This window comes from Equus asinus, chromosome 23, assembly GCF_041296235.1.
Source record: "Equus asinus isolate D_3611 breed Donkey chromosome 23, EquAss-T2T_v2, whole genome shotgun sequence".
Lineage (NCBI taxonomy): Eukaryota > Metazoa > Chordata > Mammalia > Perissodactyla > Equidae > Equus > Equus asinus.
The window spans coordinates 34,711,546-34,736,607 of NC_091812.1; the positions used below are offsets into that span (position 1 = coordinate 34,711,546).

At 42.8% G+C, this 25,062-nt stretch overlaps 2 protein-coding genes across 2 annotated transcripts in view; one reads left to right on the forward strand and one right to left on the reverse strand.

Moving 5' to 3' along the window:
* Positions 1 to 1,171: 1,171 nt before the first annotated feature.
* On the forward strand, positions 1,172 to 7,576 carry TMEM252 (transmembrane protein 252). The gene is made up of 2 exons (XM_014846776.3): positions 1,172 to 1,524; positions 5,065 to 7,576. The coding sequence occupies exons 1-2, from the start codon at positions 1,262 to 1,264 to the stop codon at positions 5,300 to 5,302; spliced, it is 501 nt and encodes a 166-aa protein (XP_014702262.1). The 5' UTR covers positions 1,172 to 1,261; the 3' UTR covers positions 5,303 to 7,576.
* A 3,177-nt stretch (positions 7,577 to 10,753) lies between these two features.
* The window catches only part of PGM5 (phosphoglucomutase 5), a 168,251-nt gene continuing 153,942 nt past the window's right edge, over positions 10,754 to 25,062 (reverse strand). Inside the window, exon 11 of the mRNA XM_014846775.3 lies at positions 10,754 to 12,260. Within this exon, the coding sequence (XP_014702261.1) occupies positions 12,171 to 12,260 (90 nt within the window). The 3' untranslated portion in view covers positions 10,754 to 12,170. The remainder of the gene's footprint in view (positions 12,261 to 25,062) is intronic.

The window sequence follows — 25,062 nt, forward strand, 5'->3', positions numbered from 1 at the left end:
ACGAAAGATGGTTGAGATAGAAAAAACAAATTCCAGACCAAAAACAGAAGGATGGTTCTGGAAAGAGTTTTTGAGGCAACGCGACATAGAGCAATGGTGTTGAGGAGAGGACAGGGAGCATTTTTTAAGCAGTATCTACCAAAACAAATTTTATTTAATATGTATTCTATGAAAGGAAAAAGATTGCAGGACTTCTCAGAGCCTTAATGTGTTAGTGTGTTCTGTGAAACCCTAAGCTGCGTGTGAGGTAGAGTAGGGATTGAATAGGCAGAGCTTTTCACAAGTGTTTATTTGTTTTTCCTGGAGATGGTAACATGCTGCATACTTTAGGGAACACTCTTTTATCAAATGCCTGTGGCCATTTTTGAGAGCAGAAAGGGTGGGATTTGGTTCAAATATTTCTAGTAAGCCAAGAATGGTGGCCAGTGGTTAAGCAATAAGCAAAAAATTTTTATCAAATGACTATGTATTAACCAGAAGTGACTCTAGGATCTCAACATTTGGGCCCAACAATGGGAAAGACACAAAACCAGAATCAGACAGAAGTTACCAGGTCATGACCTTTTACAACCATCCCCAGAATTCTCCCCAAATTCCTAAAGCTCTGTCTCTTACAATCCTTATCTCCGGCTCTCTCCTTCCCCCTCTGCAGATGCTCATCTTCTTGTCAGCAGAGAAGGAATCAGGGAGGTCACCCATGGGCTTTTCTCTTGGAATTTCTCCAATTTCACAGTGTGAGGGCAATAAAGAGAGATTCATTGAGAGAGGCAAGACAAACATGTCAAGAGCCTTTCCAAACGTCTTTTTAGCACAGAGAAAGAAGAAATCAGCAAAGGACCCCCTGCCAAACCCTGAAGAAGCTAGTTCATCAAACAATGCTGATTTCTCCAGCATTCGTGGGGGATTACCCACTGTGCGCATTAAGAGACCAGCGCCCTTTTAATCAAAGGATGGGAGACCTTCCCTCAAGTAACTGGGGCCACCTGAGGGTCCTATCCAGCTTGGAAGAGCAAGACAGCGCTGGGAAGCCACTCATTCTTGGAGTACCCGATGATATGTTTTTAGGTTAATCCTCCAAGGATATTATAGTTACTTTCAATGGTTAATGAATAGCCTCTAAGTGCTTGCTCCATTTAATTGTCCAAAGGCCATTTGGTCCCAGAGTGTATAAAGCTGTGAGCTGGCTAATGAGAGCATTCTCTCCCAGCAAAGGAAGCAGAGGAGTGGCGGGGTCAGGGAGCTGGCTTCCCAAGGAGCAGGGATGCAGAACAGAAATCGTCTGGTTCTCTGTGCCCTTGCCCTCCTGACGGGCTTCCTGATGATCTGCCTGGGGGCCATCTTCATTTCCTCAGGCTCGACATTTGACTGTCCTGGGAACCTGATCCTGCCTCTTGGCTTTGTGATCCTTCTGAGTGGAATTTTCTGGAGCACCTACCGCCAGGCGAGTGAAAGCAAAGGGGTATTCAACCATGTGCTCAGACAACACCTTGCTCATGGGGCCCTGCCCCTGGCCACAGTGGACAGGTATGTGCCAAGAAGCCAGAGGACTAAGGAGGGCTGAGATGGGGACTGAGTTTTGGAAAAGCTGAATGACTTCTAATTCTACTGTGGAGCAACTTGCATGTCCCATGGGGCTATATGTCTGTATTCTCCAAATATTTATTGTTGGGAAATTACCATGGGCTTAGTCCATAGGAAGAATGGTGTGGTCTTTGGGGAAAACCATGAAGTAAGGGGAATTTGCCTCAGAGAAGCATCCTCCTCACTTCTCCCCGAGTGAAGACTTACCTAAGTCAATTTAAGAGGCCTACCTCTTAGGTTCTTTTGTTGTGTCACGGAAGCTGTCCTTAGAGGCAGGTGATGGTTAGTTAGTCCCCATAACCTGACTACCAAGTTATAAGGAAAGCAAGTCCCAGACCAAATTTTGCCACACAACAAATGAGCAAGCCAGCATAAAAGCAGCCTTGCACCCTCTTCATGAGGTCAGTGAAGGCCCAGCTTGCCATCCTCTCAGGTGTTCTGATCACACCTTGCATGAAAGATTCATTCGAGGCAAGGCAATAATATTCCAGAGGTAAGATTCAGTTAACCTTACCATCTCACACCCATTCGGATGGCTATTATAAAAAAAAAAAAATGGGGGGCTGGCCCCGTGGCCGAGTGGTTAAATTCGCACGCTCCGCTGCAGGTGGCCCAGTGTTTCGTAGGTTCGCATCCTGGGCACGGACATGGCACTGCTCATCAAACCATGCTGAGGCAGTGTCCCACATGCCACAACTAGAAGGACCCACAACGAAGAATATACAACTATGTACCGGGGGGCTTTGGGGAGAAAGAGGAAAAAATAAAATCTTTAAAAAAAAAAAACAGGAAACAAGTGTTGGTGAGGATGTGGAGAAATTGGAAACCTTGTGCACTGTTGGGGAAAATGTAAAATGGTGCAGCCGCTGTGGAAAATGGTGTGGAGATGCCTCAAAAAAATTTAATGTAGGATTAGTATTTGATCCAGCAATTCTACTTTCATATAGACAAAAGAATTGAAAGCAGGACTTGAACAGATATTTGTCCAGCAATGTTCATAGCAGCATTCTTCACAAAGGTCAAAAGGTAGAAACAACACATATGTCCATCAGTGGATGAGTGCATAAACAAAATGTGGTACATACAAACAACAGAATATTATTCAGCCTAAAAAAGGAAGGAAATTCTGATGCATAATGCAACATGAGTGAACCTTGAAGACATTTTGCTAAGTGAAATAAGCCAGACAAGAAAAGACAAATACTGTAAGATTACAATGAGGTAACCAGAGCAGTCAAATTCATAGACAGAGAGTAGAAGAGTGGTTACTAGGGGCTGGGAGTGGGGAGGTGGGGAGTCATTGTTTAAAGAGTACAGACTTTCCATTTGGGATGATGGAAAAGTTCTGGAGATGGATAATGGAGATGGTTGCACAACAACGTGAGTATACTTAATGCCACTGAACTGTACACTTAAAATGGCTAGAGTGGTAAATTTTATATTATATATATATTCTACCATAATAAAAAAATTTCAGTTAACCTTATCGTCAGTATCAGACAACCAGAAAGCTCCTAATTCTTAGCTGAACTTGGGACCATTTAGGGATGAAACCTCAGGCATCATCCCTAAGGTGCAAGCTGCAAGACTCCATACATTTTCTTGCCCTCCTCATCTATCTAAAATATTTTAGCCACTCCATGTATCTTGAATACAAGTAATTTTACCGATGTTGGTTGAGTTTTTATATTACTATGCTAATTATGATATACGCTAATATACTAATTACAATAACCAAACCCATTTCCAATGTTTATTATACTAACTAGTGAGGTCCCTGGGTTTGATCAAAAATTAAGATAACCGGAGCTGGCCCCGTGGCGTAGTGGTTAAGTTCGTGTGCTCCACTTTGGCATCCCAGGTTCACAGTTTCGGATTCTGGGCACGGACCTACACCACCTGCCAGCCATGCTGTGGCAGCAGCCCACAGAAAAAGTGGAGGAAGATTAGCACAAATGTTAGCCCAGGGCTAATCTTTCTCAGCAAAAAACAATAAATAAGATAATTAAAGTGACTGTAGAAGATGCTTCTAGAGTGGTGATTTTTTTTTTTTTTTTGTATAAATGTTAAATGATTGCCCCTGAAATGTGAATTCCTGGTAAGAGTAACTGATTACCTTCAGGAAGTACTTTAAATTTACCAACACAGGCATAACGTTACACTGTGCTGTTCTGAAACATTGTAAAGTAAATTATAGACATCAAGACACTCCCATTTTACTCTCTCTTCCTGTAGCAAGTAATGGATGCCCAGCCCACTCAGAATGGCTACTAAGTCAGTCAACAGAAAGTTACATTTCTCAGAAGGATTTGTATTCACAATGGGTACCGAGGTAGAGGTATCAAATCAAATGTGTCTGCAATGGTGGGATTCAGGGTCCTGGGAATGTGAATTGGCACAGGAGGTGGGGATTGGGAGTCATTGACGGGATTTTGGGCGGGCAGCAGTCATCCTGGAGCCTCTCAAATCAGTCCAGGGATTGGCTTACCTTTCTGTCTTCAGTGTCTTCACACATGTGCCCCATGACACAGCCTTGGCTATTCTGAGTAGAGAATGAGATTTATGCCGTACAGTAGACAGCTCCTTCAGCTATTTGGCATCAGGCCTGGTAACATTTGGAATGGATCTGTGGCTCCAAATGGCAGTCCCTGTTCTGTTGTGGTTACACACCATAAACACTCCTTGTAGGCACTGGAAGGATTTGCTCTATAAATACACAACTCAACCGAGATCACCCTCTCTCTTCCTTACCTCCACCCACCCCCCAATCCCATTCATGATGGAGAAGCCAGAAGGATTTAGCAATTAGTAACATTGGGCAAGATTACCAATGAGTACATCAGCTCTGGCTTGAAAGGCTGCTTTAGCCGTTGGCCTGTTGGCATGGAAAGAGCTGCATGTGAAACCTACATAAAGTCGTCAGTTGAAGTAGTTTGAGAAATGAGTATTTTTTAGGGAAACTAGCTGCTGAGACTTAAAAGCGTGATAGGAGAAAGAGAAGCATCTGATATAGTTCAGGAATCTGCATGCAGCTGATTTTCATTCATTATTTTGTTGGCTGTGAGGATCCAAGACAGTGAGTGCAATTGAGTAGCAGACAATGTGTGTGAATGAAGACAAGGATGTGGATGGACTAAATAACTGGGTAGAGAGAAGTTCCACAGTCAAGGTCCCCATGATAAGGATCTCACACTGAAAGTCCCTGGTTCCAATGAGTAAGAGAGAGGGAATAGCTTGGAATAACCCACTGGGGAAAACATGGCTATAGAGGCATACATCCTATGGTTGATAAAGAGGATTATGCTGGAAGAACAGCACATTTTTAAAAAACTGGGGATGCCAGGGAAGAAGTGCATCTGTTTCAAAATCAATGTTTCTTAACAGTTTAACTTCACACAATGTGATTTGAGAGAGGCAGACATATGCTTCTTTGGCATTAACCACTCAAATAACACATGTGTTTGGTGGCATTTTGTCCCCCAGGCCAGATTTTTACCCTCCTGCTTATGAAGAGAGCCTTCATGCCGAAAAGCAAACCTGTCCTGCAGAGGGAGAGGCCTCGAATGTTCCTCCACCTCTGTACACAGAGATGGGCCTTGAATTTGAGGATGAAAATGATGCCCACCCAGAGGCTCCACCGTCCTATGAAGAGTCTGTAGCAGACAGGGAGGCAGCAGCAAGGCCATCTCAGGATGCTGAGAGGCAAAGCCCGGAGTGCTGAAGCAGGGGAAGTCTCCAGCACTCCTGCCGCACCCTCAAGGGAGACAGCTGCTAATAATAAACACAGGCAAGGGACTGTGGGAGGAAGAGCCACAGCAGGGACCACACATGAGAGACAGCTCGCTGAGGGGATGCTGTGTGTGACAGCAATGCAAGTCCACAGAGGTGCTTGGCCTGCAAGTGCAGGGTCCGGGCCCTAGAAGGGTATGGTCAGCACTAAGTAAACATTTCAAAGGATTCGCACTAATCCCAACCCAGGTGAATTTTTGGCTGCAAAAGTGTTGTTGAGAGAGCTCTGTTCCACAGAAGGGCTTTCTGGTCTCACTCAACGGCCCTCCCATCACCTCTGTGCCCAACAGGCAGGAATAGATGCTGCTCGATGGGATGGCTATGTGCCGTCACGCCTACATCACCTAATAATCACAAAGGGAAATTACGCTAGAAATGAAGGGGCATTCTCATTTATTTTGTGGGTTGTTCAGTGTCTTGTTGGCTGGTTTCATAGTTATCTCCATTTTCCATACAACCAGAGTGACACAGTAATTTACACTGTGGGAGATTTACCCTTGGAACCCCTGAATGTTGTTTTATATTATCTTATTTTAATTATGGGTATATTACTTCTATATGAAAGGAAAGTGACTGTAATATTTGCTTTCAAAATGCTTCAAACACCAACTTTTAAATGAGTATTTTTTAAACAGAATCATTGTACAAGCGGATTTAACAAGATATTTTTAGAGACTCAAGTTGAATACACAAAATACTTAAAAATCCATAATACACTGAATTCAGGAAAAAAAGAATTTTTCCTAGCCATAGGTTGTATCAGTGTAGAATTTGACATAAGTTTTGAAAATTTTTAAAATAGACCCCTATGGTTCAATGACTTCTCTTGTAAATCGCTAGAGTTTGAAAGCAAGGAGACTAGTATGTAGTACTTTGATCATTAACAGGAAATTCTTTGTGTCTCCAAATCTAGATCCATCCCTTTTTAGACTTGGGACATTTATTTTAAAACCCAATCATTCCTCTTTAGCTTTATTATATTTTATTCTATGTTTTAATGCAAGAGGACAAGTCAGGTGGTGGAAAGAGATGCAGCCTATTGCTCTTGAGCTTGGACAAGAACCTTCATGTCTCCAGCCGTCAGTTTCCTCCTCTGTCAAGTGAGGAATTTATGTTTGGATTAATACCTACCGGTGATGAAATGTCTTTTACACGGAGAGCTCTGTGCTGCAAACTTTGTATGCATTTTATTTAGCCCTCATTTTATCTTTCAGAGATCAGTGCTATGGTTATTCCCATTTTACAGATGCACAAGCTGAGACTTTGAGAAGTTAAGAAACTTTTCCAATAACACACAACTGTTACCAAGAGGGTGAAAAGGGTCCATAGAGGGACGCACGAGGGCATATTTACTTCAAAGTTTGGTGCTGGGTTAACCCTGTCTTATTTTCCTCCTCCCAGGGGGCAGTTGGGACTTCTCTCCCCCTTTAGAAAGTGGGCCCTACCAGGAGGTGGAGCCCCAGGGATGCTGCCGTGCCTAAAGCTCTTGTCGAGGCAGCAGAGGCTGCTTTACGGTTAACCAGCTGGTTTCTTTTTTAAAATGTAAATAAGCCCCCATGTTTTCTGCTTGGCTCTCGTTATGGTGTAGTTCCCTTCCATCCGATCATTATACTGCTGAGGAAAGACGGTTCCTAATCATTACAGACAGCCCCTGGCGAGTGGGCACAGGCAGGGCTGTGGACAGTTGGAGGGAAGGATGAAGCTCTTTCAAGGAGGAAGAGGGCTATCCAGATGGGATGGGGCCTCTGTGGCCTCCTCTTCCCCATTATTGCTGAGTACACGAATTAAGCAGGTCTTGACAAGTGCGCAGGAAGCCACATAAAATGAAATCTCGGTCCCTTTCCATGAAGCATGAATCTGGGCATCTGTGATTTGCATCCTTGACGTCGAGGGCATGATGGATATGAAGGTCACTCACGGTTGTTCAACAGGAAGCAATCATTTATTAGCAGTGCAATTTTATTATTCCTCTCTTGTCATCTCTTTCTGTCCCTCTACTGAGATGGTTACCCTGAAATTTCCCCTGGGGTCTGAGCACATTCCCTGACCTGAACAACTTGATCACTGGGCTCTCATCCAGAGTTTGCAGTTGTAATAGATGGTTTTTCTAACTGCTGGCAGTCATGTGAAACTAATGTTAATTTTGGTTTACATAAGAACACTGTTTTAATCTCTTTACTGCAATAAATTTTGTACTTAAACATCCACGCTTTTTGTCATTGTTTTGTATCAGAAAAAAAAAAACCAATAGAGGAAAGTAAGTCAAAGTTTTATTCTCCAGGAAAAACTAACACAGCATCCAGATGAGTTAATCTTTTTACGAACCCCAACATTATTGAACGCCAACTATTGGTTCAGAAAATAAGCTAGGTGCTTTTTGAAAAGAAATACTACTAATAGGCATTTATTGCTTTTTTTTTTTTTTTTTACCACATGTACTCTGGAGTAAGCATCAAGAACATGGGTATTACCCAAAACCTAAATTTGAGAGCCCCAGCAATTAAAACCCACCGGGCAAGTGAGACAAAAGTGTCCTGTTGTGGTTAGTAAGAGTTCCTTGGCCACCCTTGGAGGAGTCACTCAGGGGAAGCAGACATTGCATCCCTTCTTCCGCAAGTTTATGATAAAACCAATGGTGAGAGATTGAGAACCATGATTCCATGAATGGCAGGGAGGGCACCTGGACTGTGAGAAAGTGGAGAACAGGCAAACCTCCACTCCAGAGTCTTTGCTCATCCCCTCCTCTCCAATGTCAATGGTAGGCTCACGTCAACAGGGAAGGGAAGTCCTCAGAGTTGATGGTTTTCCATTATTTTAATCTCATGATGTCCCTCGGAGAAGCAAGTTTAAGCACTCACTGCCCCGTCCCCCAGAAGATGAGCATGATAAGGTCAGTTATAGAATGCGTTATGCTGCATCTCTCGCACATCTTGGATGTAGTGTGTATATTTTTAACCCCTCCACTCGAAAACTCACAAGTGCTTTTACTGACAATCTTATTCATTCCTCAAGATTCTACTTAAACACAGAGTCTTTGGTGAGGTATCTCTCCAGCTCACCTATATTGCAGGGCATATACTAGGTGCTAAAAGGCATGGAAAGATTATAAAGACATGGGTTTATGAGGCATATCTTCACAATATTCTATAACCTTCCGTGACAACTTAAGCTGATTCACATACCAAGTGGGCTGTCAACTGCATGAGCCATTTGCACCGACAAGGACTCCAGCTGGTTGGAGTGGAGCAGGCATTCTGCTAAGCTCTGATATCTTGGATAATCTCTTGCTGTTTGTAACTGTTGAAGAGCCAAAGACTTACTGGCAGTTACATCATTTCCAAAGGTGCGTGATTTCTCAGACCCTTCTCCACTCAGGAATGGAAATCTCCTCAAGGCAAATGTCTGGGATTTCAGTGTCCATGTGATCAAGCAATAAAATGGAGTCATCTCTTATGTCACTACCAGGTCTCGCAGGTGCTTTTCAAACTCCCAACACCTGCCATGGCTGATGGATATTATCGTCAAAGTAATACCCATGCCTTACACTGACCCACAGTTGGCCAATCAGAAGTCACCACAGCATTATCCTTGTCATTGCCTGAATTATCTGCAGAGAACACTGGCTCGGTGCAGCCACCTGCCAGACCAATGTGCCGCCATGGGCGTAGTCATCAATCTGAGGCTTCCTGTGCAGAAAGCCTTCACGTCATGTCTAAGCCTTTCAGTCCGCAACATCATGCAACACTATTTGTCCTATGAATACTGCGGATGTACGCTAGGTCTTGGATCAATAAGATCTGATAAATGATCTCATTTTAATAATGGCTGCCTACCCATTTTCAAAGTCAGCTAATAAACTCAAGAATCATGGATGAGGCAAAACAACTTTTTGTTCTAGGGGACTGGCTGACATCTGGCAGGATATTCAGCATCCTTGGTCCCCTCCCACTAAATGCCTCCCTGGCACATATACACACACATTTCCAAACATCCCCTGCATGGAGAGTGGTACTGCCCTGGTTGGGAACCACCACATTATATATACTGTTGCTTGTCCTTGTTCTGGGGCACATGGTGTAGTGAGTGAACCCCTCAATATTAGCTGATCTCAAGAGTGTCCCTGACAGTGGCTACATTCTATCCATAATCTCTTCTATAATGGTCTCCACAAAATTCTTGGACCTCTCCAGTCATTTACTCTTAAGAAATACTGGTTGCTGGAGTTTCACCTTTAAGAACATAAAGAACATTATGTGTAGAAGAGTGACTTCTGGTCTGTCACCTCTCCTGAGGATAAGAGGACGCGCATGTGCAGCTGCTTCTTTCCAGAGCTGGGCCCAAGCACTTGCTCTGCCCGATATTCACAACCTTGTGTCTGCTTCAACTCCAGTCACCCAAGCCAAACTCTCCCTAGACCCAAAGAAGGCCTCCTCTCCAGCCATCCTACCTCTCAACTCCTAGTCTTTGTTCTTGCTACAGTCACCCCTGGTGAGATTATATAAATGGTTATAAGTCCCAAGAAACTCTACTCATTGAGAAACTCCTCAAGTGCCTAGTGTCCTGCCATCTCTGAGTCAATCTCTGTGTATTCCCATAGCAGGTTGCTTGTGCCTCTACTGCAACATTCATGCCTACCTGATTCTTTGTATATGTTTGTCAGAGCCTCTTGTTCCCAAATTACAATCTCATAGGAGCAGCAATAACGTTTTATACACCTCCTTGCTCACCAAAAACAGGACTCTGCATAGAGTAGTTGCTTAATCAGTGTTTGCTAAATGAATGAAGGAGTTAATGATGAATGAATCTATTTTGGGGCTGCTGGACACACATACTCCATAATGAAAGAAACAGGATTTTTAACTGAGAATTAATGTACATTTGAACTTGAAAGTTAGAGATAATTAATAGTTCAGCAACTTGAGAAAAAATAGATACTTTCTTACTTAGAGCTGACTAAACCGAAGAATGGATCTAATTGTGCTGACCAACACAGAGCAGAGTAGCGAATGGATGGCCATCATGGACTCCACTTTAAAGATGATGACAACCAAAGATCTAAGGCAAATTTTATTCCAGGGCTGATAAGTTTCATAACTAGTTCTTTAGAATCTCAGCTCAAAGCCACCCTCCTATTATGTTAAAATGAAGATATTTACAATGAAAGACTAGACACCATTTTAATTTCTGCCGGCTGCCAAAGGCAGTTTTGAGCAACTCATCTTGTCTGTTCCATTTATTTAATAAATTCCCAAGGTCACAATAATGAAAACCAGCCCCTGCAAGTGTTCTGAAAGGCAGACTTATCAGAATAGGTGACCACCACCGGAGTTTCTCAAATGGCGAAACAAACAGACAAGCAAAAATCCACAATCCTTGCACAAGGTTGAAATAATGAATTTCTTTTTTATTCGATACTAAATGTCCTAGCAAGTTTCTGAGAGAAGCATAGATAGAAAACGGAAACAAATACCTTACTGGGAATGTTTCCCTGCTTGCACTAATCGTGACTAGAGCAATAATGCATTGCTTAACAGTCAAAGTGCATCACGTCATCTGTGCAAATGACACGATAAGTGAGAGTGCCGTTCCCAAGGAAGCAAAACATATGCAAACAGGTCCCATGCACCAAGTGTCTGGCTGAGCACAGACAGGCTGCTAGAGCTGCAAGATCCTTTTCCTAGGCAAAGAAAGCCCGTTGCGACCCTCTGCTTTCCAGCAGGGTTCCCCCTTCTCCCCTCCATCTCATCAGGCCCATAACTGTACCACCAGTAAGGTTTTCTTCCAGCATCCACTTCATTTCCTACTTTTATAGCATCTCATTCTCTCCTTTTATAGCCATTATGAGCAAGGTCTGAACTGTGTCCAAACAAGTGCATTAAAATAGGCCCTTATTGGGAGATAAGACCACAGAGAGAGCTAACGTCAGAAAGATATCAGACATGGTGGTATTTTGCCTTCGTAGAAAAAATTAGTATCAACCCATGATCAACCTATGTGATGTAATCAAGGAAGGGCCCGGAAAACGTGAAGCATTCATCTGCAGAGTTCTGCTGAGAACCTGCTTCCCGCCAGCATAGTGAATGGCTGAATCTGAAGGAATGCAGCCGGCTTAATAGCTAAAATAATATTATTTACAAAATAAGAGAGAAAAACACCCTTTGATATGTTTTGTTGAAAGTGTGCCTTGTGATTTGTAGAAAGCTTTAGAAGATGTGAGAGAAGGTGGTACAGAGACTTTGGGGAAGGGAGGGTGGAAGAGTGGGCCATCAGGTGCTTGGGGGGCATGAGGTGGGCTATTAGGAGTTCTACAACTTTCCCCCATGAGAGACCTGACCTACAATGAAAAGCTAAGTCTTCAATGCTGAGGAGGGTCTTCTCAAGTCTGCCCAGGGGTACCTATGGCTTAGGGTCAGCTTAATCCTGGCACTGAGCCTTCCTCCATGATTTCAGAACCTTTTCTCACCTGGCACCACTGATGCACAGATGCCTTGACTAACAGATTCCCGGGCTACTTATTCTTTCACAAAAGGAGAGTCTCCTTTGTATGAAAAAATATAGATGTCAAATGATAGTGCAGCTTTAACAGACAACTGAAGACCCTGTTGCATTTGGAAGAACTGTCCAAAACCAAAACAAAGTAGATTTTTTTTCTTTTCCCACCTATCCCCTACCCCCCATTAGCAAATTATCTTTTGTTTCTTTTAAAGTCATAATAGGCACAAACAGGTAGCAAGAAGGCCTGGGTGAAGTGTCTCCCGCGAGCGCTCTCTTTTGGCCCTGATGAGTGAGCTTTCCTCCATTCAGGTGATGACGGTGGGGCCCCTCCGGCCAGTTCTCTCGTGAATCTGGGATATTTTCAGCGCAATGGCTATGAGAGGGCTCAGCACGGCCTGGGAAAGGAAGAAGAAAGTCTGTGAATAACTCGAGTCAGTCACTGGAGAGCCACTGAGAAGGATTTCTATGGCAAACATCTGGATGCAATTCCAATGTGTGGCTTGCAGGCAGAGTTATTGCGGGTTGGACACCTGTTCTCTGGACCGTGGTTTCCTTCTCCCTAAAAGGAACTTGGAATGGGCAGGCCAGGGTGCAGGGGGAGAAGATGACTTCCAAAGTCTTATCCAGCTCCTAAAAAAACATTGATCTAAGATAGGAAACTGCAAACCCAACTACCAAACACTGGAGCATTTCCTGAACAGAGCTTTGGGAATTAAGGGAGTTCAGAAAACCCTACAGTTTTCCTCTGCTACACTCCCTCCCCCACACGTACACCCCCTCCCATATAAACACACATCAACTGGAGGGAAGACACATCCTAAGACCAGGGGCCTGAAGAACTTACTACCTTGACGTTTCAGAGAAGACAGACCAATCCATGGGCAAGTGCTACATAAATAACTGCTCATTTCTTCCCATCAAATAACGTGGTGGCTCCTGAGGCACCTCAGTGTCCTCTAGAAGGAGACGGCATGGATTAGAGGCCTAAGGAATAGATTCTTGGAAAGGTAAAGGACAAGAAGCGGAGTAAGAATGCATTCTTGCCCTTTAGCTGCTTATCATTTCATAGGAGTGAGGCATTGTTTTCCAAGGTGTGGAGCACATGCCACTCAAGACGATTTTAGATGGTCCAGGAGATTATTTTAGATGGTGCGTGGACACAGCGTTACTTACAAAATGTGAAAAAAGTCACTCTATTTTGGTGTGTCCTCAGTGGCAGCAGACACAGGGTAGCCCTGAGCCATAAGTGGGCAAGCCTTGTTTGGAGGGACCTAAATGCCAGGTAGAGTGTAGGGATTTAATTCACTAGCCAAGGGGACATGTCAGGGTTTTTTGAGCTACAAGGTGACACTATTAGGGCTGTGCTTTGAAAAGATTGCTCTAGCGGCCAGTCCAGTAATGAAACACGTATGTGGCTGAATGCACTAAATCATCTTACCTTACGAAGACGGGCTGGATGGACACGCTCATCTAATCTTGGAAGCCAGAAGGGAGATGAAAATCTAGAGCCATTTTACAACAACACAAGCAAACGGTGCCTCCCTCTGGTTCCACATCCAAAAACTTGCTATACAGAAACAGAGGGGCTTCTTTTCCTTTTAAAACCCAAATGGTGCCCAGAAAAATGTCCTACTGGCACATTTTGCTGGGCCATGTTCCATGTGATGCCCATATAGGGGTATCTCTCTCTTTAGGAGCCAAGTACCCATTTGATATAGAAGTCAGATTATTAGCTTTCGTGCCTCTTGTTGTCTTTCCTCTTCCCCTTTTTTGGCTAACTCTTCATTAACAGCTATAGAACGGATTCAAAGAGCACAGAGAAAGAAAGTGAAGTTAAAACCATCTCTTTAACTGAGGTCCTGGAGGATGAATAAAGATAAACTTAAAATATCCTATCAATTTAAGAGAATGCAGTGAAATTGAATTTGAAACATCAAGAACTGAAGAGTTAAAACATATTTTGTTTGACATCATCATAAGTTTCAACGTTTAGGATTTTCTACTCCATATCATCAAATGATGGTACCTATTGGCAAGAGGGTAGGGAAGCACAGTTGTAACCGATACTGCAAATATTGTAGAAGTTCTCCTAATTGAGCGCCACTTAACCCTACAGATGAACCTATGCTTTCCATTTCTTCTGAAAAACATCCTGATTGATGTCCACAGCACACTGGATATCTGTGGCCAATAGATCACTCTCTAATATGCTAATCTACTTCTGCCTCTGGCAGTTGAGTTATGTGCTTATCAGGGGTCAGTTAAATTTATTCCTAAATGTGTTAATGCCTATTGTACTTGTTATTGAAACCATGCAATTATTAAAATAGATGTAAATCAGTGAAATGTGAATATAAATAGGAAGAACTCTTCCTATGAAAATTAAGTTGAATGTTTTGGAGCGAATTAGGTAGTGGCAATTAACTAATCCTATCAAATTAGATGTGGGTGGAATACTGTAAAATATTGAGGAGAAAAAAAGTATAGGAAATTCTTTCCTCAGATTGTTTCACAAGTGTCTTGAAAATGCCACTGTACTATAAAGAAATTAAAGGCAAACATTATAGATGATGAATTATGAGTGGGAACCTTTTGAAGAAAGTTAATCACATCATCACACCGCCAAACAGTATGCTCATATTCAAAGGAAAAGTCTTGGACCGAAGTGAAAAGATTGGCAAATGAACATACAATTATATATTTTGTGCTAAAAATACAATCGCCAAGATAGTATGCATTTAATTACCTCTTTTAACTCTCTTTCTGGATTGATGAGCCAAGCACTTGTCCCTTGTCCTGATCATGTCAGACAAGAAGGCTTCAATAATTATGCAAACTTAAGGGAAGGAAACATAGTCTTTGAAACTCCATGTGAGGAAGACCTTGAACACAGGGCCTCCCGCCTGGAGCAAAGAGCCCCAGGCCCACCCAGCACAGAAGCCAGGCAGCCATCTTCCCTCAAAGGACCATGAGGGTTTGGGAAGAAGGACATCAGTGAGGGTTACCATGGACGGAACACTAGTGAGGTCCTTTCACCCATTTTCCAGGAACCCAGAAAGTCTTCAGATGTTTGTATGACCCTAAAGAGTTCTGAGGAAAGGTCTCCAATAATGCCCAAGACTGAATTTTTTGCCAGCCTTGTGGAATGGGAGCTTCAAGTCATAATTAACTTAAGGATCATAAGGTAATGTGTTTTTTCTTGCCTGAGTGTGTAAATATATATGTGCTGTATAGTTACAACACGAGGGCAGGAACTCTGCCTTTCAGGACTTAAAAAAGTGCCTGCTACTTAGGAGGTATTCGGTAAATATCGGTGGAGTAAATGAATGCTATATCAGTTTGATGAAAAGAATATGATGCGGCAGATAGAGACTTCTGTGGCCACTCACGGAGGGCATTCTAGGCGAGCAGAAGAGTCAACAGTACTGGATTTTTATTGTCATATTTTTCTTTAGAAATCACAGCTTTAATACATCTGAATCCCAGACACTTCTCTCATTTCATCAACCATGTATCAATGGAAAAGAGAGAAGGGGAGATTTTTTTCTAAAGCAATTGGAAGGGCCCTCAGAATGGGGGATTAGAAGAGGAATTAAAAATTAGAAGCCTGCAGATGTGAGATGTCTGAGGTAGAACTGGAAGCACAGAGCTCGAGAAGCAAAGAGGAACATGAGATGATCTAGTTTCCTTCCAGATGATCTCTAAAGAAAAGCTCCGTTAACTTCTGCTAAGAGAGCCTGAAGCAACAGCTTTGTTTGAGGTCTGGTCTCTGAGACCTGGCCCTACAACAGGACTCACTCTTGGGTTTCTTGAACTAACTTTGGTCTCTTTGTGTTCTAAACTAAATCAATATTTTGAACCAAATTAAAACAAAATCACATTAATAAAATAAACTCACCCAAAGTCCGTTTTTCTTGGATCATTTTGAGGGACCATCATTGTCCAGCTTTCTACCACCAAACCTCTTGCAAACTGAGATTAATTTTTTCACCAAATCAGCTCATGGCCCCACCTTCCCCTCTCTGCTACTAGCAGATCCCACTAAACTCTCCATCAGCTGAGTTGGAAGTGCTCTTTGGTGAGTCTTTCTCTCTGTTTTCCACATCCAAGCAGTTGCCAAACTCACCGATCACATTTCCACAATGGCTCCCATCCACCCACTCCTTCTCAGCCCATTGCCCCTTCCTAAACAGAGTCCTCCTTCATCCCTGGCTTGCAGGACTCAGCTACCTGTTCTCAGCCTCTCCAGAGTGAGCTTTTAGGAATCCTGATGTAAAAGTCTGGGATGATTTCCCAAGGCTGGTCAGCCACCCTCAGCATGGCTGTCGGGTTCTTGATCACTGGGTCTTACCCTCTCTGGTAGGCAAAATAATAGCTCCCCAAAGCTGTCACATCCTAATTTCTGTCATCTGTAAATGTGACCTTATTCAGAAAACATGGGTTTTGCAGATGTGATTAAGTTAAAGATTTTGAGATGAGGAGATTATCCTGGATTTTCCAACTAGACCCTAAATGCAATTACAAGTGTCCTGATAAGAGAGTCAGAGAGAGATTGTATGCCACACACACAGAGGAGAAAGTGATGTGAAGTTGGAGGCAGAGATGGGGGTGATGTGGCCACCAGAGGCAAGGAAATGATTCTCTTCTAGAGCCTCTGAAGGGAGTGTGGGCCTGCCAGCAACTTGATTTCAGAACTCCAGCCTCTTGAACTGTGAGAGAATAAACTTCTGTTGTCTTAAGCCATTCAGTTCATGGTATTTTGTTACAGCAGCCAAAGGAGATGAATACATCCTTCCTTTCCACAATTCCTCCTCAATCTGTGGCCTCCTGCTCATCTCACCCCCCTGCATCCCTTAAACTGTGATGTCTCAGTGGAGGCAGCCCCCACTCTCTCTGTCCTCCACTTTTACATGTGTTGTTCTTTCAGTTCAGAACAGTGTTGCGATCTCACCCATCCCTCAAGGGCTCCTTCATGAGATCTCTGATTCCCCTCCCCCACCAGGTGGGATCTCTCCGTTCTCTGAACCCCTCACTCGTTTCTCTGTTCATTCCTTTGTACCTTGATTTACAGGAATTTGTATGTTTTTTTCTCTTCCTCTATCACACTTTAAACTCTAAGCTACCAGAACGCAAAATTTTTCTTAAACGTGTCTCCCTCATGATATGTGTGTTGCCCATAAGAGATGCCAAAAAAAGGGAAAAAAAAGGTGGGTTTGGGAAATTCTGTAACTGGTGAGTTCTTGAGTGTTTAATGCAGTGGGTGATCCACCGGTAAACTACCTTGTGCTCTGCACCCGCTTCATCAGGAAGAATCACTGGGGAGAGAGGAAAGTACTCATCCATTCCCCTACCTCACCCAAGTAAGAGACCAGCCTTTTGTGTGTCTCAGGCCAGGACCCTCTCTGCCTGCCGAAGGTCGAGGTGCTTGGGTGGTTTGAAGGAACACTCTGTGCCAATGCAGAGCAGGGCGTGCAGGCTTCATAACCCAGCTGAAAGAAGAGGAAAGCTGTCCAATCAAGAATGCAGCAAAAGGAAAACTTCTGGAAATGGTGGGGACCCCTTGGATGTAGTGCCGCTGAGGAGGATGTGCGGGGAGAAGGATGGCCTGTGGGCTGTGGCCAGGCCCCTGCTTAGAGCAGTGCCGCAGACAAATGGCAGGGACAACACACAGAGGTAAGGCAACCAGAGAGACCTGCACTCTTCCCCAGGACAGCATGCACCCTCTCCCTGCCTCCATCCCGGCTGTGCTGTTTTACTAATGTGGAAATGGGAGGAAGCCCCAAATGGCCACTACTGAGCTTCCTGCCAATTTCAACAGGGGTGACCAAACTAGAGATAGTTTGTTGCATACAATATGGAAGTGTGACATTTCTTGCATCCCAGGAGTCGTGCAGCAATCCCTACCTGTTATGACTATAAAATCTGGAGTCATCCTCTGGCTTTGTTTCCAGGACATCCCAGAATTGGAGAAAGTTTCTGGTTACACTGCCCTTCAAATCCTGGACACTCACACCATGTAACAGAGACAGCCAAGTACAGAGATCTAGAACCGTCGGGGCCAGTTCACAAGGGCCCTGCCCAAGGGGGTTAGTGGGGATGGAAATCTATCCCAAGCCCTTCTCAGAAGATGGCAAAGGGCTGCATCTTCCTAGAGGAAGGGACATCTTCTCATGAAGATGCCGTCCACCAGCCTCCTCGTCCTGTGCATTCCCACTGAGGGTGCCTTTTTCTAACACACACAAAGGTGCCCTATAGGCTAGACACCACTCTGTTTACAGTAGTCAAGATTTTAGGTAACAAAGATGAGTAGCTATTTTAAATCCATTTGAGAAGCATCTAGAAGAGAAATTATTACTGAAAATAAAATCAAATACATTTTTGCTAATAAAAATTAAGTGAAAATGCTGAACGCTGAAAACATTTTGCTCTTTATTATAATACATACAAACATAATCCTAACTTTAATCCACTTTCATGTAATTAACCTACCTTGATCCCAAATGGGCCTAAGTATATAGAGAACATAGAATATGAAAAATGACTATAGATAAATAGGAATTCTGAGCCCCACACTAAGGGAACCCATCTATCTTGTCAATATCAGCAACCAGCCTCCACGAAAGCTCTCTTCAGAGGGGGAGAAGCCATTCCAAGATATAAGTGTATGAAATACTCCCCAAAAAGTTCAATCGAAGCAAAACTAAACTAGCGTTTTTGGAAGAGCGTGACAAGCCTAACAGAAGCCACGCCAACCAGGCCAGTTTGGCCTCCTTCTCCAGCATCCTCTTCACTTTTGCAACTGAGTTGGGATTTAGGAGGTGAAAGGCAGCACTTAGGGTGCAAATCCAAAATAAAATAGAAGAGGCATGAAGCTGATTTTCCTATTTATTCAAGTGTGAGCTCCATCTGGCTCCACTCTCGGAAGTATTGTGTGTGGGCATGGAGAAGGGGAGAAGGCAAACGAGCTTGCCACCATCCATGGGCACAGCTGAAAGGCATTAGGCAGAATCCCGGTGCCCTTGTTCTGTAATGCAAACACAAACCAACCCACAAGAGTTTAACATCTTCTTTATCCATTCATCCATCAATGGACGCTTAGGTTGCTTCCATATCTTGGCTATTGTAAATAATGCTACAATGAACATAGGGGTGCATATATCTTTTCGAATGAGTGTTTTTGTGCAATGGAATATTACTCAGCCGTACAAAGAATGAAATCTTACCATTTGTGACAACCTAGATGGACCCAGAGGGCATTATGCTAAGTGAAATAAGTCAGACAGAGAAAGACAAATATCGTATGATCTCACTTATATGTGGAATCCAAAAAACAAAACAAACAAAACAAAACAGAAGTAGACTCATAGATAGAACAACCTGGTGATCACCAGAGGGGAGGAGAGAGGGGCCCCAGCAAAATAGCTGAAGGGGATTAAGAGGTACAAACTTACATTTATAAACTAAATAAGTTATGAGGATGTAACATGGGGAATATAGTCAATAATATTGTAATAACTTTGTATGGTGATAGATGTTTACCAGACTTACTGTGGTGATCATTTCATAATGTACCTAAATGTCAAATCACTATGTCATACACCTGAAACTAACATAATATTGTATGTCAACTATAGTTCAATAAAAAAAGAAAAAATAAGAGTTTACAGCTTAAATTTCTGCTCCCTTGTTCACTCTATTGCTTTTCCTCTTTCCCCTCTTTTCTCTTTCTATACTCTCATCTGCCACCAAAAACATTGCAAAAGAGTGAGAAATGACTAATTGGTTGAGAGCACCACAATTTACACCTACCATCCTAAATTGTCCCTATAGCGTCTTCATGTTTCTCTTCATTGGGTATATCCACAACAGGCTGCAAAGGTTTCCTTCATGTGGCATATGCATGCCAGTAGAAAGGGAAACCAGAATTGCCCAACCCTCCCGCCACTTACAAAATTGTTAGAAATACAACTGCATGGTTCAAAGCAGAAGTTAACAAAAGAAAATGACCCATGTCCTTCTAGTTCCTGTTACTCAAAGGACTCTCCTTGTAAGCGTTTGCCTCCTCTTTTTCCCTCTCTTCCCTAACTACTTCCAAAGCCAAGATCTAGGCTATCAGTCCTCGTTGCCATTTTTTAAAAACTGGGTTCCTGTGGTTGGAACAATAATGTGATTCAGCTTGGCTTTCTGCATATGGATCCCAGGAAGCCTTGTCCTTAGAGGTGAATGAAAAGCGTCTCGAGAAGTCTTCCAATGATTGGTCAGCAGACTGTTACCTGAGGACGAGGGAAGAATCACCTGGGGATACTGCTGTGGGCTCCTGTCATGGAGATGCTGTTTCAGTGAATCTAGGGACCAGGCAGGGCATGTGTAGCCCGGACAAGCTCCGGAAGTGATTCTCATGCATACAAAGGCTTGGACCACTCTGATAAGGTGTTGTGCTACTTACTCTAGAAGGCGCAGTGTAGAATAGTGGTGCCAAGCACGGACTCTAAAGAAAAACGGCCTGGGGTCAAAGCCTGGCTCTACCCCTTTTGAGCTGTGCAACTTGAGAAAGCTACTCAACCTCCCTGAGCCTTAATTCTCCTTATATGAAAAAAGGTGCACTTCATAAAGCAGTGCCTGGCACAGAGGGAGGATGTATAAACATTGCTGTCATCATACAAACCAGTGATTGAATTGGACTAACACTGGAGCACCTTCAGGGCAACCCATGACCAAACAGGGCTTGGGCTGACCCATGACTTGACCATGTGTTAGGTGGGGAAAGAAGTTAGGGCCTAAGAGAAATGGGAGATGCACGAATTGAACGCATGAATGAGTTGAGCTTGGGATTAATTCCACCTCCAGCACTAACTAGACAAGATTCTTAACCTGTGTCTCATTTTTGAAATTGGAATGCTAATATAGTTCCTGCGTCAGTGGGTTGTTTTAAACATGAAATGAAACAAAGCATATAAAGCACTAAGCGAAGTGCCTGTCACACCGTAAACAATCAATGGTGGGTACGAACAGCATTATTATTAAATGTCACCAGTCAGTTTTAAATTATGATGTTTTCATTGCCTAATTATTTACAGGCATCAAAGCAACTCTCAGACATAGACTCTGTTTGGCTGGCTCTTTTCCCTGTGGGCCAGCAATTAGAATTCAGATCTAAAGGCCATACCCTGTCTGCCCTTAAATTGCCACTAAGCCACATGTCAGAGATGGTCTTACAAATAGCGTCAACAAGCATAGAAGAAGGGATCTTTCTCATATCATCGCATGGCAGGGGTCCTCCTCCTCCATGCAGTCCACAGCTGAGAACAGCATTCAGAAACAGGCTGACACAGTTGTTACCAGGTAGTTAGATGAATAAACAGCACAACCCCCAGCAGCGTCCCCAGCCTTGCCTTCACGGCTCTGTCCCTGAAGGCTGTCGGGAGGCCTCACCCTGTTAAATATGCACTTGGCACGGATGCACATCACATACGTTCCTGCTCTTGCCTAAGCTGTCTTGGAAGCCAGAAGCTGTTATGTTTCCTGGCTGGGTTTAGGTCACAGGCAACAGAATTGGCTCCACAGCGAGACAGAGAACTGATTTTCTGGCTTGCAAAATCTTAGGAAACCGAAGCGCTTCCTCTTGCCCTCATCCATAGCTTGTGCCTCGGGTTCTGAAGTTTTGACTCTTCTTCAGGGATTTTTCACAGCTGACACTGAGTACCCACTATGGGCCAAGCACTAATCCAAATTCACGTCTTGAGTTAATCTTTATAATAGTCTATGAGGTAGGTGGTATTATCCCATTTTACAGATAGGGAAACTGAGGCTCAGAGGCAGTACATTAACATTACTTGCTCAAAGTCACATAGCCAGTAAGTGGCAGAGCTAGCTCTGGGCCCAGTCAGTACTGCCATTTGAACCGCACAGCTGTGCTGGTCTCACTATCCTAGATGGCTCTTCTCCTGAGGGAAGAGTTTTCATTTTCTGAAAGTTTAAAAAATACTTGTCTTCATGCCTTTACTGTAAAAGGTTTCTGTGTTCCAGGTACATTATTTGAAAACTATCCCTTCCCAATCACAGGGAAGCGGATAAAAGTTACACACTTGAATTACATATAAAGCTAATGCTTGTACTTCTGGAGCCCTAGCGTATTTGAGTTCTAAACGAACTCATCAGATTGTTCTCCCTAGTTAGCAAGAAATACAGTCAGCACATATAGCCTATGTTCGAGATTTTTCTTTAGCAATACTCTTTCTGAGATGAAACGATTTCCTTTTGATTCGTATTTGCAGAATTTTTATCATGAAGAGATGTTGCATTTTATCAAATGCTTTTCTGTAACCCTTTTGTTATACTTTCTACTTAAATGCCCTTGTGAGAATACTCTGAATTGTTCACTCCTCAGTATATAGTTAAGTTTTACACATGTTCCCTGTGACATGAAAAGAATCGATATGTTGACGTTGTTTGGTGTAGTGTCTATGCATGTGCATTAAATCAGGCATGTTAATGATATTCGTCAAATATTCTACACTGTTACTAATTTTTGTGTTTACTTGTTCTAATAATTACTGAGGGGGTGTTAAAATATTCCAGCACAATTGTGGATTTGTCTATTTCTTCTTAAAGTTCTGTCAATTTTTTGCTCCATAAATGTAAAATTGTTGGGTTTTCCTGGGAGAATTAGACCTTTGGTCATTTTGAAGAGTCCCTATTTATCTTCAGCAATATTTTTGACCTTTATCTGAAACTAATGGAACTAGATTTCTGGCTATTATTTGTATATACCTTTTTCTTATTTTTTTTGAACTTTCAAATTTTCTGTATTTTTGCTTAAGACGTGTCTCATAATGAGCTTATGTTTATCTTTTTAAATAATCCAGACTTTGTCTTTTCCCTGGAGCACTTAGTTCATCTACATTTAAAGTAATAACTAATACATTTGTGTTTAAATCTACCATCTTGTATGCTTTTTATTTGACCTACCTGTTTTCCTTTCTTCTCTTGGATTGATTTTTTAAAGTTATTCCATGTTTTCCTCTCTTAGATTGGAAGTTATATCTTTTTCTACTGTTTTTTTTGTGACGGTTGCCTAGAAATTTCACTGTGAATCCTTGATCTATTAAAGTCTAATAATGATCTATACCTTTACTTTCCTCCAAGATGTGCAAGGATCTAAGCATTCCTTAACCACAGCTCCTCTCATGGTGCTTATAGCTATTGTGGTTGTATATTTTGATTCTCTATAATATGATAAATATTTTTAGCACCAGAAGACATTATTAATGTTTTATACATCCAATGTTCTTATAAACCAACCCCTAATTCTAGCTTTTCTTTGCTTTTTACTTCTTGCTGCTTCTCTGAGTTTCCATGTGGGATAATTTTCCTCCTAACTAAAGAATACCCTTGAGAATTTCTTTTTGTGTGGGTCTGCTGGTAGCCTATTCTCTCTCTCTCTCTCTCTTTTTTTTTTTGGTCTAAAAATGTCTTTATTTTGCTTTCATTTTAGAAAGATAGTTTCCAGGTTGTCAGTTATTTTATTTCAATCTTCTGATTTTCAACGTTGCTGTTGGAAAATTCGTTGTCAATCAAACAACATGGTCTTTGATTTTATTTTATTTTTTTTGGTGTTTGTCTTTGACTTTCTGCAATTTTAGTCTGCCGTGTCTAGATGTGAATTTATTGTTATTTAGCCTGCTTTGGCTTCTAGAACCAGTGGACTGATCTCCTTAATTGGTTCTGAGAAATCCTCAGCTACCATCTTTTCAAGTTTTACTTATACCCTTGCCACTCTCTCCTCTCCTTTGGAGATTCCAATTAAATTGTGTTAGACCTCACTGTGCCCTTCACATCTCTTACCCTCTCTTCTACATTTTCTACTGATTCTGGTGCATGTTGCTTTGTCTCTTCAAGTACCTTGTAATCTTTTATTGTTTGCTGGCATTTTGTTTGAAACATTACTTCTAGAAATAACTTGAGACCTAGGATATTAGTAGCTTCCTTCACGTCCTTTTACGAGACTCGTGAGGGAGCTAGCAGTTCAAAGCCATGGATTTATAACCCGCTGGATTACAGTCTGTACTCTACCTTTGGAATGGTTCCCTTCAAGTTCATAATCTAGAACAGTGTTGTTATGCCAGGCTGTCTGCCTTTGGTGAGGCCTTTACTCGAAGCAATTTTCCTTCTGACACATGAATCTGCCACTGAGGTCTGCCTCTTAGCTGTCTCCGTTGGTTAGCCCTTTGGGTGGCACAGGAAGGTGGTACTAGACCAGGTTATCCCCCTGGACCTGACACCTGTCACCTACACTCCATGTAGTTCAGCAGAAGCAGCAAGCATCTCTCCTGGACAGGCAAATGCACAAGGCTAGAAAGAGCCCTGGCTCATCTGCCTGAGCTCCAACCTCCTTCCTAGTCATGTTACCATCTTATAAGGTCATTAGTCGCTGATGCTTTCATATATTTCTCTCAGCTTTTTTCTTTTCAGAGGGAGGGTTACTTTGAATCACCTAGTCCACCACTACTAGAAACTAGAAGTCCTTTACACAGGGTTGGGTTTTCTTCCGTTATCATTTTCCTGTCAATACTTAAGAATCAAATTCCACATGAAAATCCAGGAAATCTGGCACCCTGGGCTCACATATAAATAAGGCAGTAAGTGGAGAGAGTGAATGTCACCAGAGTCCCCACCACGCTCTGCCATCTAAACTAGCCCAGTCGAGGATGGGCTGCCTGTCTTCATGGGCATCTGAATTTGCTACCACTGAACCAGCAATAATGTAGTAGCAGCAGTGAAATGATCTCAATATTACTGAGTACACATTTTACCTGGATTGTTACATATCCAGGGATCTGGACATTCTAATTTAAATTTTCTCTTTTTTTGAAATAGAGATTCTCACTATGAGGAGCTTAAAGACTATGAGGGAGGGCTGGCAGGGTTGTGTGAGGAGCCCAGAACACTTTTGGGGAGTAAAGGGACTGAGACCCTTCCCAACCTCTATTCCCTGAGATTCAAATTCTCAGCATGGACTGAGCTGACCATGACTAAGGCACAAACGATAACTCAGTAACTGTCTCCTCTCAACCCAGTTCTCCCGGGGGTACACTGGAGCTTGCCTGAGCCTGGCAAAGCAGCTCTGCGAAGGAAACCACAAAGCAGAGATGCTGAGGCCCCAGCCCATTCTGGCTGGGAAGAGCCCTGAGAGAATGG

Excerpts from the sequence above, each read along its gene's own strand:
- TMEM252 (XM_014846776.3), top strand. The coding sequence starts at position 1,262 with ATGCAGAACAGAAATCGTCTGGTTCTCTGTGCCCTTGCCCTCCTGACG. Across the intron at positions 1,525-5,064 it reads CCCCTGGCCACAGTGGACAG|GCCAGATTTTTACCCTCCTG; the intron begins GTATGTGCCAAG and ends TTTGTCCCCCAG.